General features: G+C 41.3%; 1 protein-coding gene across 1 annotated transcript in view; it reads right to left on the bottom strand.

Annotated features, from left to right (window-relative positions):
• Window positions 1-7,510: 7,510 nt before the first annotated feature.
• Window positions 7,511-18,536, bottom strand: part of LOC112221635 (copine-9-like) — a 111,666-nt gene continuing 100,640 nt past the window's right edge. The window contains exons 18-21 of the mRNA XM_042303613.1: window positions 15,191-15,293; window positions 14,999-15,056; window positions 14,114-14,187; window positions 7,511-13,773 (exon numbers count right to left, since the gene is read on the bottom strand). Of these exons, the coding sequence (XP_042159547.1) occupies window positions 13,591-13,773; window positions 14,114-14,187; window positions 14,999-15,056; window positions 15,191-15,293 (418 nt within the window). The 3' untranslated portion in view covers window positions 7,511-13,590. The remainder of the gene's footprint in view (window positions 13,774-14,113; window positions 14,188-14,998; window positions 15,057-15,190; window positions 15,294-18,536) is intronic.

Here is an 18,536-nt window from a genome sequence, read left to right as displayed (position 1 = left end):
AGGTTTTACAGCTGCATCATCGAAAGCATCCTGATGGGTTGCATCACTGCCTGCTATGTCAACTGCTCGGACTCTGACAGCAAGGCAGTACAGAGGGTAGTGCCCAGTACATCACCGGGGCCAAGCTTCCTGCCATCCAGGACCTCTATACCAGGTGGTGTCAGAGGAAGGCCCTAAAAATGGTCAAAGACTCCAGCCACCCTAGTCATAGACTGTTCTCTCTGCTACCGCACGGCAAGCGGTGCCAGACTGCCAAGTCTAGGTCCAAGAGGCTCCTTAATAGCTTCTACCCCCAAGCCATAAGACTCCTGAACAGCAAATGAAATGGCTACCCAGACTATTTGCGTTGCACTAACAGACGTTAACACAGCATTATTGTTTTCACCACTGGAATTTATATTTTATTAACCCCTTTTTCATGATATCCAATTGGTAGTTACAGACTTGTCCCATCGCTGCAACTCCCATACTGACTCGGGAGAGGGGAAGGTCAAAAGCCATGCGTCCTCCGAAACACAACCCTGCCAAGCCGCACTGCTTCTTGACACACTGCTCTCTTAACCCGGAAGCCAGCCGCACCAATGTGTTGAGATCAGTGTGCATGCGCCCAGCCCACCACAAGGAGTTGCTAGAGCACGATGGGACAAGGACATCCCGGCCAGCCAAACCTTCCCCTAACCCGGACAACCCTGGGTCAATTGTGCGCCGTCTCATGGGTCTCCCGGTCGCGGCCGGCTCAAACACAGCCTGGGATCAAACCCGGGTCTGTAGTGACACCGGGTCTGTAGTGCCTTAGACCGCTGCGCCACTCGGGAGGCCCCGGAATATATATTTTCTAACCCTTCAAACCACAAGGCTTCTTAGCTTTAGAGTTAATAAAAACAACAAAAGCTGTTTTATACGCAAAGCAGTTTGGGGATGAGGTAAGTGGAAAAACAGAAAGGTGCGATTGTTGTTATTGGTAACACAGCACATGGCTTGGTTCAGCTTCGTGTGCGTCTCCTTTTTGCTTGAAGGCTCCATTTATATTTGCCCAAAGTTTCTCTGAGCTAAGCTTGTCTGAACTATTACCCAAGATCGGACAAAACCCGGTTTGTTTGAGTCTCTGTAAAAACGCACATTTTCGCCAGATGTTCCCCTTATTTCTTTCCACAGCCTCATAAAAATCTTTTTTAAAAAGGGCATAATTACATCAGGATATGCTTGTTGTTGTCCAGTCCTAACCGTTTCAAAGAAAGTAAATAGGTAAATGAATATGAAAACACCTTGAGGCAGTAGCTTATTTAAAAGACATCAATCCCCAGGTCACGAGCTGCGTGTCTAATAGGTCCCCTGGCGTCACATTTCACCCTCGAAAGTCCCAGAGCCGCATACACTTCCATTTCCTGAGATTACTCATTCTCCAGACCCTACAAACCTATAAATACTTCCTTTGCTAAGGAGTCTGTTTGCCTCAAGGGAGAGACAGAGCTCTTTAACTGATTACATTTATTAGAATAACACAGCAAGAAGAACACTTCTAGTTCCTCAGTGCAACTGCAGCTATCTCTTTAATGTTACCTTTCCTCATTGTATCTTCCCATTGCTATACAACACAACAATTAACACTCTCGGTCTCCATTCTTATTTTGACCTGTTGTCGGTTTCTGTTTTAAACGCCAAGTCTCTCCTCTCTTTCCTTCCTGTGGTCACTGACCTCTACTCATGGTGTATTCCCCAGTAATCCCTGGCCGTGAAGAGGGAGGTGATTCAGAAGCTGTTCAAGATGGCCACCAAGGAGGAGAAGAGGCTGCAGCAGACGGAGACATAGTGCCAATAATGATTGAACTACCTGTATTCAAATGACCTGTGTAGAAAAATATGTTGTTGAGTTCTGCATTTTCCCATTCTTAATCTTCCAAGAACCACTGAGAGAGCATACTGTGAAGAATGCATGAATGCAAAGCACTTAAAATCTGTCAAATTTGAAACTTACTTTGTTTGTATCCAGGGAGCAGGAGACCGAGCAGCTGACCCAACAGATTGACATCATTACCCATGCCATCCAGAGAGAGAAGGACAGGGATGGGAAACGTGAACTGTTCACAGACAGACAGCACACACAACTGCTTGCATTCATACAGTATGTACACACGCATACACAAAGTGAACACTACAGGGACAAAGTCATCATAGAGTCCTAATCTAGGACAATGAGGTACAATGAGTGTAAGGCAGTGAAAATTGAACTCACTCAGCCTCACATGGCTCTTGTACTGACGGACGCCCATTAACCCTATGTGCAGGCCTATGTGCAGGATGGGATATTGGAGGCCCTGGGCAGGAAGGTGGTGGAGGGATACAGGAGCTGTAATGGGAAGAGTGAGGCCAGCCTGAACACGCTGCAGATGAGGCCCGCTGGAGAACGTGGAGCTGGTTCCCAGGGGCCGCTAGCCCATGGCCAAGAGGGTCAAGAAGAAGGAGAAGAAACTCAGGTGGGTCAACAGAAAATTCAGTCAGTGGTCCTCTGTAGCTTAGATGATAAAGCATGGTGTTTGCAATGCCAAAACAGTAGTTTAGATTCACAGGACCACCCATACGTAAAATGTATGCACGCATGACTAACTCACTTTGGATGAAAGCGTCTGCTAAATGGCATAAATTATTGTTTAGCTCTGGGGGAAGTGTTTTTGGACATTTAAAGCTCATTTCCTGCATTTTTACACAATATGACCTCTCCATTTAGAACAAAAAGTAAGAAAAAAATGCAGACAGTCATCAAGCTAGGTAAGAGATCATTATTATAAATATGTTTAAGTGATTAACGAGATTGCAAAATGTAGCAATTGTCGCTGTCATCATTCCCATCATGTTTCCAGTTCACTATCCATACCTGCGAGATCAGGTGTGCATGTGGTGTCTATTAAATAGAGTAGATTATAGTCTATGCATGGGCGGAGAAGCATGGGCTGTTATCTGACAGATAACTAGAGGCTGGAACTGACCTGGCTATGGTAGCTACTCGCTAGCATAGTTTATTCATTCACCACAGTCGAGAGGGGATGAAACATTAGCTAACTTTACTGCGAATAAAGACTAGTTTAGTTTTTTAATGTTAAGTTAAACAGAAGTTACCATACCAGCTACATCAGTCAACTAAAGAGTAGTCAGTTTCTGCTCTGCTTGCTTTTACAACTGAAAGAGCGCAACACATACAAACTTAACTATGCTCAACTCTCCCATGCTTGTCCAGCCAGCCTTCCAGAAGCTTTGGCTTGACACAGCCTGTCAGCTTGCTCTGTGGCGACTGCGGTTCTAAATCCAGCTGGCTGAACACTCCAAACAGCCTACCCTACCTCTACTGCAAAAGTTTGGACACACCTCATTCCAGGGTTTATCTTTATTTTTTACTATTTTCTACATTGTAGAATAACAGTGAAGACATCAAACTATGAAATAACACATGGAATCATGTAGTAACCAAAAAAGAGTTAAACAAATCAAATTATATTTTAGATTCTTCAAAGTAGCCACCCTTTGCCTTGATGACAGCTTTGCACACTATCTATTATCTATGGATCTATTAACAAGCTCTACTTCTTCATGTAGACCCACTATCCCCTCCTTCTACATCATGGACCTTAATGGATCTTCAGGACCTGATGTTCAGACATTTTCAAAATGTGTTCTGTATGTTTAAACAAATGTGCATGTGCATATTTTACTTTATTGTGGAGTTGATACTTTGCCAGTGCATTTTCACTACCACAAGATGGCACCAAGATCCCTAGATCAAGAGTATGTAGACACTAAGGAAGACACCATGAACGGTCCTGTAATCTGAAAGTACAGGTCTTCAGAAATAATGAACACAAATAAACCCACACACTCTGGGACTTTGTTTGAAGTGCTTTAATGTAACCTGATGTGTTCACATAAAGCTGAGTTAGGCTGGGATTCAAGTCAATCGAGGGTGATAGGCATCACAGATTTTAAAGGCAATTCTCCATTGAGCCGACGTATGCAGCGTTTACTGTGAATGGGATCTTTGTGAACGCAGGAACATTGCCTTTTAAAACCGCAATGCCTATAACCCGTGATCGGATTGAATCACAGCCACAGCTTTATGGTATGTGAAGCCAAAAACCACTGGTATGGGTTTCAAAGACATTGGCTGACAGTGTGAATCTCAACACAAGAACCAAACCGTCAATTCATAGACATAATATGTGAAAAAAAATATTCCTTTTATAAGCATTCATTTTTCATTTTGCATTACTAAGGGCTCTCTCCTCATTTAAAATCACCCGATAGTTAACACTCACTGCACAATCTATACAAATACGTTTGGAGTTTTCTCCCACCTTTATGAATATCCAATATGGCAAACTAAAGTTATTCAAATTAGTTGGCTGTCCTTGGTTGAAATACTGTACATTTGATAATAACAAATAACAAACAGGGCATTGACAAATGCATAACCTATTTAACAGGAACAATAACTGATTACTATATGTATCATTTTGCAATCATGACACATACAAATAAGAGGACAACCTCATAGAAAAAGTAAACCTGCAAATTCTAGCATATTACTGTAACAAGCTCTTCAGTTGATGTTCATATCAGTTGCATTATACGTCTTCATTGAGATAACATTTACACGAATTTATCTATTCACATATGTTGTTCTAAACACTAACTAAATCCCATGGTACAAAACATTTAGCATTCTCGGTTTGAGGGGAAATATGTTGCTCAAAAGGAAAATGTTAAGTAACACAAGTTAAATGCATATTATGCTATTGGAGATATATAGTTTTTGACATAGCTTTAATGGACAGCGACGATTCATAATCAACTAAATATTATGCTCAAACACCAAAAAACAAGAATTGTATAATATAAGTCCCAGCATGCTAACTCTTGTCACTGTACAAGATAAGGTCTAACCAATGGGGCCTACAGAGACGCACAACTAACTGTGGCACACAAATACATCCCTCACCAGACTGACAGACATGGCTTTGCAAAGTGAAGGATTGTAAGGAATGGAGACACCAGTCCCCATCTTAACCAGTATAGTTTGGGCCAGAGTCAACCTCACCTCACAGTACAGCAGGCATTATCAACTGAACACATATCTACCAGGGAATCATGTTGATCTGTAATATCCTTATACTGTGACTGCACTCTCTGCGGGTGTTTCAGGGGGAGTTGGAATATGCAAAAAGATACCTGTCCTATTCACAAGTACACAATAGGACAAGTATAAGCACCTAACAAATGAATATGATTAGACTCTCTCAGAAGTGCCTTAAACTATCAGTGACCACTAGGTGGTAGCTCTGAGCCACTCTACAAAGGAGTCAGTTGAATTAATTATTGAATTATTGCTGCATCTTAGTGATTCATTCCGTTTCCATTTCATCTGATACTGTGCAAATACAATTAATAGTAGGATCTAGAGTGTTAACTCAAAATTGGCAATGTCAAATGCTGTGGTCAACACATACTGGTGTAAAAAGTGCTTTCCTGTATTCATTTTGATGAACATTTTGAGAGCTGTCATTTGGCATATGGACATTCCAGTATCCTGTGTTTTTTTTCAAACCACTTTTTAATGATGTCACTCACAACCAGAGGATTATTAACATTGTAATGAATGCTGTGATGTCAGCTCTGATAGAACGTGAGTCAGAATCAAAACCATAGAAATCGAATCAGAACCATAGAAATAGAATAGGATTCTATAGAATAAATAGAATAGGATTCTATTTCTATGATCAGAACTAAGCATGGAGCTTCAGGTAGCAACAGGATTCTAATTCCTAGTTCTGAGCCTGAGTTCTCCACTGAATTATAATAACACAATTAGCAACAAATTCAATAAATATCATCTCCCTCTCGCTTTCTCCATTCTTTACAGGACAACCACACACACAAAAAAACACAGGACCTCTACTGTCCCACTCCTCAACCTCCCTCCCCTCCACCCTATAGTCTCCCTCTATCTCTGCAGGGGGGCACAGACTGGCATTTGTGTTCCAGCAGGGAGTAATGTGCGCCCAGCCTCAGCCCATGCTGGGCAGGATGGGTAGGATAGAGGACGAGGTGAGAGCGACTGGCACTAATGAACATGTGACCTGGGCCCCATACCTGCCCTGTCGACACTCTCCTGGTTCACAACACAGGACCTGCTTCCTGCATCAGATCAATCAACAATAAAACAAACAACAAAACACTGAATGTCAAGTTTGTCAAGGATAACCTCTTCGTTCACCTCCCCACTGACAGTCAACTGTCTGAGCTCGTGTTTTAGAACGTGGTTTGTATAATATGACTCATTTTTTTTGTCATTTAGTTTCAGCAAAGCAAATAAAAGTCAAAGCATACAGATGTCTGATCTTAATTTGACCCATTTCATCCTAGGAGGAAAATAATCCTTAAACAGGATGATTTGAATAGTTGAACAAATATTTAGAATTGCCACCAGGGGGCAGCTGGAAGCTGTGTTTGCATACAATGTAGTACCGTACCTACACTGTACAATATAAATAAAAAAGTATGTGGACTTAGTGGATTTGGTTATTTTAGCCACACCCGTTGATGACAGGTGTATGAAATCGAGCACACAACCATGCAATCTCCATATACAAACACTGTCAGTAGAATGGCCTCCTGTTAGAGCTGCCCCGGTCAACTGTTATTGTGAAGTGGAAATGTTAAGGAGCAACAACGGCTCAGCCACAAAGTGGTAGGCCACACAAGCTCATAGAATGGGACCGCTGAGTGCTGAAGCACATAGCGTGTAAAAAATAGCGCTTCTGTCCTTGGTTGCAACACTCACTACCGAGTTCCCGAACTGCCTCAGGAAGCAACGTCAGCGCAATAACTGTTTGTAGAGCGTCATGAAATGTGTTTCCATGGCCGAGCAGTCGCATACAAGCCTAAGATCACCATACGCAATGCCAACCATCGGCTGGAGCGGTGTAAAGCTCGTCGATATTTGGCTCAGGAGCAGTGGAAACGCATTCTCTGGAGTGATGAGTCACGCTTCACCATCTGGCAGTCTGACGGATGAATCTGGGTTTGGCAGATGTCAGGAGAACGCTACCTGACGGAATGTATAGTGCCAACTGTAAAGATTGGTGGAGGAGGAATAATGGTCTGGGGCTGTTTGTCATGGTTCGGGCTAGGCCCCTTAGTTCCAGTGAATGGAAATCTTAAAGCTATAGCATACAATGATATTCTAGATGATTCCGTGCTTCCAACTTTGTGGCAACAGTTTGGGGAAGGCCCTTTCCTGTTTCAGCATGACAATGATGATTTGATTTGTCGAGATCGGTGTGTAAAAACTTGACTGGCCTGCACAGAGACCTGACCTCAACCCCATCGAACACTTTTGGGATGAATTGGAACGTCGACTGTAAACCAGGCCTAATCGCCCAACATCAGTGCCCAACCTCACTAATGCTCTTGGGGCTGAATGGAAGCAAGTCCCCGCAGCAATGCTCAAACATCTAGTGGAATGCATTTCCGGAAGAGTGGAGGCTGTTATAGCAGCAAAGGGGGACCAACTCCATATTAATGGCCATGATTTTGGAATGAGATGTTCGACGAGCAGGTGTCCACATACTTTTGGTCATGCAGTGTAACTTAGACTGTAGTTCCACTGGGCTCTGGTTCAAGCAGCCCATGTAGACTATGTGCAAGTAACCGTGCATCTGGTGTGAATTCTTATGTGAATCATAATAAATGTACATCTTTGTAGAGGGTATATTTTTTTTCCATTAGGGAGATTTTTTTCTCCTCTCTGCTGGTGATTATTTCTCTCAACTCATACAGGAGTAATAATAAAGGCCTAGTTCACTAATTTGGTGATTTTGCTATTTTATTTGTAACATTTTTTTTTTATATTGATTTATTTATTTAATCTGCAGCACCGTCCTCACCCCTACTTTCCATGGATATGCCTTCTAATATCTTCCTCTTTTCAGACCCTGCTCATCTCTTCAATAAAAGCTACAAAATTACAAATGGAGTGGGACTGCCACACTCCTGGAAAAATTCCTTTAAGAAAGAATAAATAATTGGAAAATAACAATTAGATTGTGAGCGCACGTCCAAAATAAAACGGGATTATAAATAGTACAAGGTACAGTTGGCTAAATGAATTAATCGAACATGCAGACCTAGCAAGCAACAATTAATGCTATGTTGACTGATTCCACCATTGAAAGAGAAAACAAACAAAGAAATTTAAAATAAACTCTATGTGCTGAGATTCAGGTCAGAGATTTTGAGGTGGAAATTAAAAACTTCAGAGGACTTGTAAGTTTGTCCTTGGAGTTCCACCATCGGATTGTAAATGTGTCTATTAATTTAGATAGTCTATAGCCTACATTAGGCCCACAAGTTTATTGCATTTATTTCAATGTTTTCAAGGAGTAAAACGAATAGTCTGATAATTTACACATCAAAGAAAAGTGTCAGCTCAACGAAACCAAAGTCTTTCAAGATATGTTCCCCTCTGGTTGGTATTATCATTGGAACAATGTAGTCCTTTTTGAAGACTAAGGGCGATTTATCTATTTGACAAGAATTCAGTACAATATAAATAACATATTTCCTCGTTTACCATAGCAAATTTACTGTGGCAATTTACCAGACACTTTGTTTGAATAAAAACTAATGTTGGTTTAGCCAATTATTATTTTAGTTGTTTTCTATTTATGTTATCCATTAAATACAATTGTCTTTAAAATAAAAGCGCCTGCTATGGTCATTTCTTATCAAGATCGGGATAAAATATCCCTGGACTGTCCAGTCATTCAGGGGATTGACCCAGCTAACAACAAATGCTCCCACAACTTTAGAGAATGTTCCCTTTAGTGTCTCATAAGGTCATTAACTAAAGTTAAGGTCATTAAAGTTAAGGTCATAAGGTCATTAACTAAAGTTCATAGGAATGTTCCTGTGATGTGCAAGGAGTGTTTCCAAGAGACCATTCCCTTAATGTCAAATAGAACTTGGAACGTGATTAACATGTTCTCAGAACAAAGGATAGGAATGTTCTAGACGTGTTTCACGGGAACGTTGCAAGAACATTCATGTGTCCAGTTTTCTGTGGGGTAGGAGAATATTCTATCAACGTCCCACCAAACATACACAGAACATGGTTGCCATGTTCTCAGAATATAAGGTATTAATGTTCAAGACACAGTTCATGGGAACGTTGCAAGAACATTTCTGTGTATCTGTTGTCAGCATGTCGCCTGATGGTCCCAAGCCCATCAAAGGCCCTGATTGGTGAACCACTGATCCACAGCTCTTTTTGTTTGTTGGCAAGGTTGGCTTGCATACAGTGCCTTCAGAAAGTATTCACACACCTTGAATTTTCCACATCTTGTTGTGTTACAGCCTGAATTTAAAATGTATTATATTGAGATGTTTGTCACTGGCCTACACACAATACCCCATAATGCTAAAGTGGAATTATGTTTTTCGAAATGTTTACAAATTAATAAAAAAATGGAAAGCTGAAATGCTTTGAATCAATAAGTATTCAACCCCTTTGTTATGGGAAGCCTAAATCAGTTCAGGAGTAAAAATATAATACGTTGCATGGACTCTCTATGTGTTTAACAGGATTTTTTAATGGCTACCTTATTTCTGTACCCCACATATACAGATTATTGTAAGGTCTCTCGGTCGAGCAGTGAATTTCAAACACAAAGACCAGGGAGGTTTTCTAAAGCCTCGCAAAGGGCACTTATTGCTAGATGAATAAAAGTAAAAAGCAGATATTGAATATCCCTTTGATCACGGGGAAGTTATTAATTAAACGTTGGATGGTGTATCAATACACCCAGTCACTGCAAAGATACAGGTGTCCTTCCTAACACAGTTGCCAGAGAGGAAAGAAATCACTCAGGGATTTCACCATGAGGCCAATGGTGACTTTAAAACAGTCACAGAGTTTAATGACTGTGATAGGAAAAAACTGAGGATGGGTCAACAACATTGTAGTTACTCCACAATACTAACCTAATTGAAAAGAAGGAAGTCTGTACAGAATACAAATATTACAAAACATGCATTCTATTTGCAACAAGGCACTAAAGTAATACTGCAAAAAGTGTGGCAAAGCAATTTGGGGCAAATCCAATACAACACATTACTGAGTACCACTCTCTATACTTTCAAGCATACTGGTGGCTGTGTTATGGGTATGATTTGAATTATTAAGGAGTTTTTCAGGATACATTCTTTTTTAAACATAATGGAGCTAAGCACAGGCTAAATCCTACAGGAAAAACTGGTTCAGTCTGTTTTCCACCAGACACTGGGAGATGAATTTACCTTTCAGCAAGACAATAACCAAAGGCCAAATCCACACAGTTAGAGTTTTTACTTGCCTGAAAATCTATGGCAAGAATTGAAAATGGTTGTCTAGCAATGATCAACAACCAACTTGACAGAGCTGAAGAATTTTGAAAAGAATAATGGGCAAATGTTGCACAATCCAGGTGTGGCAAAGCTCTTAGAGATTTACCCCCAAAAGACTGTAATCACTGCCAAAGGTGATTCCAAGATGCATTAAATCAAGATATAGTGTTATATTGTTTTCCACTTTGACATCATAGTATTTTATGTAGTTCATTGACAGAAAATGACAATTAAATCCCACTTTGTAACACAACAAATGTGGAAAAAGCTAAGGGGTGTGAATACTTTCTGAAGGCACTGTATTGGACATACCTGATTATATTGTGCATATTGTGCATTTATACAGTAATTATTATCAAATATGTACACACCTGGGATTTGAACTCACAACCTCTTGGTTCATGGCATTCAAGTCTTCCTTCTACACCACCATGTCAGTTATCAGTTAATTTGACTATTCTCTCATCATTGATTTTATTTACTTATTTCAACACTTTAAGGGCACTCTGTATAGTTGTTTAATGTTGGTGGGGCATATTAACCTGTTTTAACGTTTGTTATTTGCCAGAAGGGAGTGGGACAAAATCGAACCCACAGCAACATATTTGGTCTATATTTGCACAGCCGTGACCGCTAGACCACCCCAGGATACAATTGAACATAATTTTGGCAGTTGATTCGTAGCCCTCTTTTCGATAATATTTGACCTGATTCAGGAAGCTAGGCGTATGTCGCAAGTCACGACTTCACAGGAGAGCTGTTTGAACGTAAAGCATTTAAAAAAAAATCCAAATGCGTTTTTGGCAGAAATGCCTTCTGGAACATGTGAACTTTCATGTGCCTTAATAACAAACTTGTATGTCACCTGTAAATACAAATACAATTGTTAAATTACGAGCCTTGTTGGTTAAGCTACATAAAAAGTCAGCAACCTACCCACTGACCATGATTGGCTGAGATAATGAGTGGGCTTGACATGCCGAGAGATTAATTTGGATTGGTCTGCCATGTAGAAGGCCTTGTCTATTTGAGCTGGTCAGTCTGTGTTGGTAATCCTGTCGAACGTGGCTTTTTTGCTCTCCACTTTCTGGTGGATCGAGTTTTGAAATCAGTGGAATTAGAGTATGATAGCTAAAGAGATGAGAAAACACCTGTTTCCGGATTACATCTTCAAACTAATGGCATTTGTGGCGTGGATCCGTGACAGGGAGACGCGTCCATCATGCATCATGATGTATACGGGTAAGATAGTCCAGCTAGCTACATTTTCAGACATTACACGTTTCTAATTCTGACAGAAAGTGGTTTCATTTCAAGCTAGTGTACTGTTAGCTAGCGTTAGCCGGCTGGCTCCCTAGCTGAGGTTAGGTGACGTGACGTGTGTGATCTTACATGTTATTTACCTAGCTAGGTTAATTGTTTACCTAGGTAGCTAGCTATATGTCTTAAGCTAAAGTGTACAACACCCGTTGAATATGGCCGGTGTCAGTAAACATCTGCAAAAAGGCATAACAAAATTGTTGCCATCAGAGCTGGTTTGGCTGTTTTCATGTTATCCAGAGGTAAACAAATCATTGGCCAGAGCATCAATTGTGCGCTCTGAACTCAAGGAGATGGGTGGAGCTAAAGCTTAAGAGGGTGTGAATGATGCTGAATGGGTGTAGACAAAGAAGAGCTCTCACAAAACACTAAAATACAATTTTCTCAATAGTGAGTTTACAAGTTTATCAACTTTCAAAGCAGAATCACTTTCCCATTGTTACTCAAATGCAGTGTATGATATTCCATTTTGTAGCTCTGAGTCTCTATTTTTATCCAACGTAAAAAACATAAATTCAACTTCTGCTACATAGGAGCCAAATCTAGGTGGTGAGTCATATATATACTATAGATAAAGAAAAATCATGGGTTGTGTTTTTTGTGTGTCTTTTTGGTTTTAAAATCAGTCGGTCTCTTTCAAGCACCATTGCCCTCCAATGTAGGCTACCTCACTATTCTCAATTTCATCTTGTCTTTACATCTGATATTATAGGCCTGTGTGTGCAATTACTTAAGCTATAGTTTCGGTGTAGCCTAACATACGGCCACATTTCGGATACACTTGTGTCATAGTGGAGACCAATATCTATGTTGTGTTATTAAGCTATATAAGATGATGGTTGTTGATGTGTATGGATACATTTTAATTTTGTGGTAATAGGACCTATAGGCCTACAGTAGCAGTAGGACATTTATTCATATTCTGTCTGGTGCTTTTAGCTTTTGAGTGAGTGAGGGATGATGATTTTGATAGCTGTCTATTATCAGAATGATTTGACTACCCCCACATGGCGAAAAAGACAACTGCGGGTTTTCAGTGAACATATCTAAATCACAAGGCTCATTTGAATGTCTTGATATGCAGGAACATTTTCTGCGACCAAAGAGTGATCAAATTAAGATCCAACATCTGTATGAAGTAGAAAGTCAACATAAATAAAACATGTTGTTTGTTACATGAGAGCATGTATTCCTGTCATTCCAGTGGATAGGATACAGTAATTCAAGCAGATTTATGTGTATAAAAAGAGTAACCTCATGTAAAGAGGGTGTGGGTTTGGAGGTATGGGCTGAAAGCAATATGTCCAGTTGTTTATGTATTTTATATTCAGTTGATGTCTAAGCTGCTTTGCATACACTGCATATATATATATATACACACTCCAGAGCTGAAAGGAACAATCTAATAGTATTTTTGTTTCTCAGTTTCTTAAATATGTATATTCTACATCAGTAACTTTCACAGTCTGTAACTCCCCCTTCTGCATATGCATGTGAACTTTGTATTGTGTCACATCATGGCATAGTAAGTTATATGTATTCCTTCTCTTCAGAAATCACTGTGCATGTGGGTATTGCATTGGGTGCTATATCTACTCACCCCTATGTGTTCAAATACACAATGTATACATAGACTCATTCTATGTGTGTATGTACTGTACTGTGTTTAGCTACAGTATGTGCGCTGTAGAGTTAGGGAGAGGGGCCATCGACTTGCAATGAGATGGCATAGGGTTTGAAGAGATGAGAGAGATGTCAAGTGTGTGTGTATGTGCACAACAAATGTGTGTAGACCCAGTTAGGGTGTTGAGAGGTGCTGTCCCACTACAGTGATAGGTGTCAGATATGCCTGTGGAGCTTGGGCAGCTCTGATGAGGAGAGAGCAGGCCGGGGCTCGATGCCTCTGGTCTTCATGAAGCCCAGAAGCTGCTCGGGGATCTCAGCCAGCACGTCTTTGGCCAGCCGGGCCATGCTCAGGACCTGGTTCCCTGATTGGTCCATGTAGTCCCGGAAAGGAACAAACTGTATGGGAGTTGGGGGATGAATTACAACACGGACAGGACACACTACTGTAGTAGGGTTCTGAAAGTATTGAATGTCTGGGAGAATAAACTTCTTGGTCCTACTGATTATGAACATCAAATAAACTGAACAAAGACTAAAGCAACAAATTAAAATTTAATTTGGAGAATCTCAGTTGCATTTCCTTGATTCCTCTGCTGCTTCTCAAACCCCCTTGGATGAGAAGGTCAGACTGCTGACCTTTTCATCCATCCAATGGCTTTTGAGAAGGAGGCGAGGAGAGAGGATGCGAGGAATCAATGATATTGAGATACTCACTTGTTGTCTGGCCACAGCCTACCTGCACAATGTCTCTTTCAGCAAAGCGCCCTCTGGAGGACACTCTGACCTCATCTCCATCCAGCTCCTCCATGGCTAGACAGAAACACAACATATGATAAGCTTTTCAGAACTAGCACTCTGGGCAACAGTTGAAGTCAAAACATCTACAGATACTAGAAGGAAAATGTTATGTGCTCCTAGCAGTTATTTAAAATCGGACTAATCACTGCTAAGCACTGTGGACCCATTTATGCTGTAAGTGCTTTTGAAAAGAAAGGTAATTCTAAAAGGCTTACATAATTCAGCTGGCTTATAGAAAACCTCATTGAGGACTCTTCTCATTGAGTCTGATACTCGGACAACTCAACCCAGACATCAACAAGTATTCATAACTGCACACAATCCTGCCACACTACAGTACACAAACTCATAGATAGACACATCCACACGAATGCACAGACACACACACACACAGGAGTGCAGCAAAAGGAAAATAAACCAGACAACAAGCCTTGAAGCACACATATCAACACACATTTTCAGACATAGCTACTTCTGAAGAGTTTCTCTCCTGAAGTGCCATCAAGCGGTCTGAACTCATGACCTCTGCAATGCCTGACTGACTTCACAGCGTTCGATTGCCTAACCAAGGGGAAAATTCAGCAGAATCGAGCGCAGATGATGCCCAGAGTTACACCTCACTGGGCTGAAACAGAGACTAGCCTCGATCCCTCCCTCTCTCCCCTTAAGGAGTCATTGATCTGAAGAGGGCCTGGATACTTGACACTGCAACACTGACTTTCTAAAGGAACACTCAAAGGAGAAATGCACCTTAAAAATATAATAACAGCTGTGCAGGAGCCACTGTGCTTCTCTATTCTACCTTCAGGGGCGCCACACTCACCGTCAAACTTTGCAGGTCCAACCCCTACGATGATGATGGACATGGGGAGAGCAGCTGCCTGTAGGGAAAGAAAGAGGAATTACAGACAAACAGTAGTAGGCTATGCTTGGTTTTCAGACAGCCTCGATAGTGCACTGTCTGCAGATAAGATGGCCCTGCTGAAGGAGGAACTGTACTGTGTACTCCACTCACGTTGACCACAGCCTCCTTGGTCTGCACCATGTCAGAGATAACTCCGTCTGTGATCATCAACAACACAAAGTACTGAGAGCCATCTGTCACATCCTGTGCAGACCTGAGGGAGCACATGCACGCACGCACACGCACACGCACACATACACACACACACACACACACAAGAGCATAAACAAGCAGTGTTAGGAGTGTGTGCCGGAGTGAGATTGAGAGTGAGTGAGTTTATATGTGATGGCAAATGTTTTACAGCCTCTCACTAGAGAGATACTGTAATTAAGGACCGTTATCCAGTGAGCCAAGACACTTTGACCTCTGGCATTACCCAGTTGGCACCTCTCATCTCAGAACGAGAGGAGCGAACAAAAACAAAAGAGAAAAATTACATTTTTTCCAAATCCCCTTCATTCCAATTTCACCAACTGAGCCACAGGCACTGTGAGGAATAAAATGAACAACAGAGACAGTCAATACATTCCAGGCCCAATGTGTTATTATGTTAGACAAGCTCCAAGACGCGTCTCACAGTTGTTTGTCTGAGTCGGCAATGTTCTCCCTGGAGTGTCCTTCACCTGGTTTAGGCTCCGAGATTACATTCCTAATAAAGGTAAATAAGATGTTCCACTATCCCCCCCTGCCCGAGGGATTTACTGCGCTCTGATATATCTAAAATCCAGGGGTGTCAGAGACATATAAAGACCTACGGGATGTTAGACAGGTAACAGTGAGCTGTAAGGGTAGCGGGATGACACAGGGGCTAGTACACTTCTCAAAGATCAAAATTGGTTGAAAGATGTCTTTTCAACATCTTTTCAACCCAAAATCCATACAGTAGCAGTCAAAAGTTTGGACACACCTACTCATTCAAGGGTTTTCCTTTATTTTTTAAAACTATTTTCTACATTGTAGAACAATAGTGAAGACATCAACACTATGAAATAACATATATGGAATGATGTAGTAACCAAAAAAGTGTTAAACAAATCATAATATATTTTATATCGGAGATTCTTCAAAGTAGCCACAGTTTTGCACACTCTTGGCATTCTCTCAACCAGCTTCACCTGGAATGCTTGTCCAATGGTCTTGAAGGAGTTCCCACATATGCTGAGCGCTTGTTGGCTGCTTTTCCTTCACTCTGCGGTCCAACACATCCTTAACCCTCTCAATTGGGTTGAGGTCGGGTGATTGTGGAGGCCAGGTCATCTGATGCAGCACTCCATCACTCCCCTTCTTGGTCAAATAGCCCTTACACAGCCTGGAGGTGTGTTGGTTCATTGTCCTGTTGAAAAACAAATGATTGTCCCCATTAAGCGCAAACCTGATGGGATGGCGTATCGCTGCAGAATGCTGTGGTAGCCATGCTGGTTAAATCACTGACTGGTTAAATCTCAAATTTGGACTCATCAGACCAAAGGACAGATATCCACTGGTCTGATGAGTCCATTGCTTGTGTTTCTTGGCCCAAGCAAGTCTCTTCTTCTTATTGGTGTCCTTTAGTAGTGGTTTCTTTGCAGCAATTCGACCACAAAGGCCTGATTCACGCAGTCTCCTCTGAACAGTTGATGTTGAGATGTGTCTGTTACTTGAACTCTGTGAAGCATTTATTTGGCCTGCAATTTCTGAGACTGGTAACTCTAATGAACTCTGCAGCAGAGGTAACTCTGGGTCTTCCTTTCCTGTGACGGTCCTCATGAGAGGCAGTTTCATCATAGCGCTTGATGGTTTTTGCGACTGCACTTGAAGAAACTTTCAAAGTTCTTGAAATGTTCCAGATTGACTGACCTTCATGTCTTAAAGTAATGATGGACTGTCATTTCTCTTTGCTTATTTGAGCTGTTCTTGCCATAATATGGACCTGGTCTTTTACCAAATAGGGCTATCTTCTGTATACCCCCCTACCTTGTCACAACACAACTGATTGGTTCAAACGCATTAAGAATGAAAGAAATTTCACAAATGAACAAGGCACACCAGTTAATTGAAATGCATTCCAGGTGACTACCTCATGAAGCTGGTTCAGAGAATGCCAAGATTGTGCAATGCTGTGATCAAGGCAAAGGGTGGCTGCTTTGAAGAATCTGAAATATAAAATATATTTTGATTTGTTTAACACTTTTTTGGTTACTATATGATTCCAATTGTGTTATTTCATAGTTTTGATATATTCACTATTATTCTACAATGTAGAAAAACCCTTGAATCAGTACTGTAGGTGTCTCCAAACTTTTGACTGGTACTGTATTGTCAACTTCTTGTGCTCATAGGGATGACTGGTTATTATTCAGGTCACTTTACACAGTTGCTAGAATGGCCTGGCAATGCCCTGTTGCACTGTCCTCTTCCCTTTGCAATCACATGGTCAGTAGACTGAATGCTAAAACCGTATTTCAAATTTTATTCTTAGCCAGTGCTCTCCTGAAATTACAGCCTCCATGATTTGAGTAGCACCAAAAACTTCTAAATAACACTCTGGAGAAGACAAATGCTCTCAGCACACAGAAACATGCATACTACTCAGAGCAGAAGCTACAGAAGAACATCAGTTGTCCGAAAGACACATTCTCCACGCACATTCTCCACATGGTGCTGTTGGCGCTCCTACAATGAGCCCCAATAGATTCATACTGTATAAACCCTCCTCCAGACACTCTGGTCCAAGACAATGTAGCACATTATCTATGCAACAGGAGCGTGTGCTCTATGTAAGGTATGAAGCCTGCCTGTACAGGGAATATTAAGAATGAATAATACGTGCGCCAGCCATCTGCTCGTAAGAGGGAGAGGATCGCTGGCTTGGGGAGAAAGAGCCTGGCAGAGATAACAGCTTCAAGTACATAGTATAGCCTTGCATGTCAAGGGGCTGTGTGTATGTGTGCGTTCTAATCTAGTACAGGGGTTCCCAAATGTTTTCACTTGAGGCCCCTCTTCCAGCATTGAGGAAAATCCCGTGCTCCTCCCCTGTGCACGCACCACGCCTATTTCTATGGGCACAAGCAATGTTCCTGACACAAACTGTTCACACGCCTCTTGTTGGTGGAGAGAATTTTGCATGTTTAAAGCTTATTGCCTGCAATTCTACATATTTTGTCATGGGTTGCAAATAACATTTAGCCATGTCTAATGTGTATTCATGTGATATTCGAGTGACAAAAAAAATACAACAATATCTAAGGGCTAAAAAAATGGGCTAGTTAATCTGGACATTTCTAACAAGTTATAAATAGCTCTCTAAGGTATGCAATGACCAACATGGCAAAAGGAATTGATGATGCACTACCCAGTTTCTAAATTTCACCTTGTGCATTCTACTATTACAACTTTCAAGAGAAAGTTTAAAGCCGGC

Source organism: Oncorhynchus tshawytscha, linkage group LG22, assembly GCF_018296145.1.
Source record: "Oncorhynchus tshawytscha isolate Ot180627B linkage group LG22, Otsh_v2.0, whole genome shotgun sequence".
Lineage (NCBI taxonomy): Eukaryota > Metazoa > Chordata > Actinopteri > Salmoniformes > Salmonidae > Oncorhynchus > Oncorhynchus tshawytscha.
This window is presented reverse-complemented; position numbering and strand designations above follow the sequence as displayed.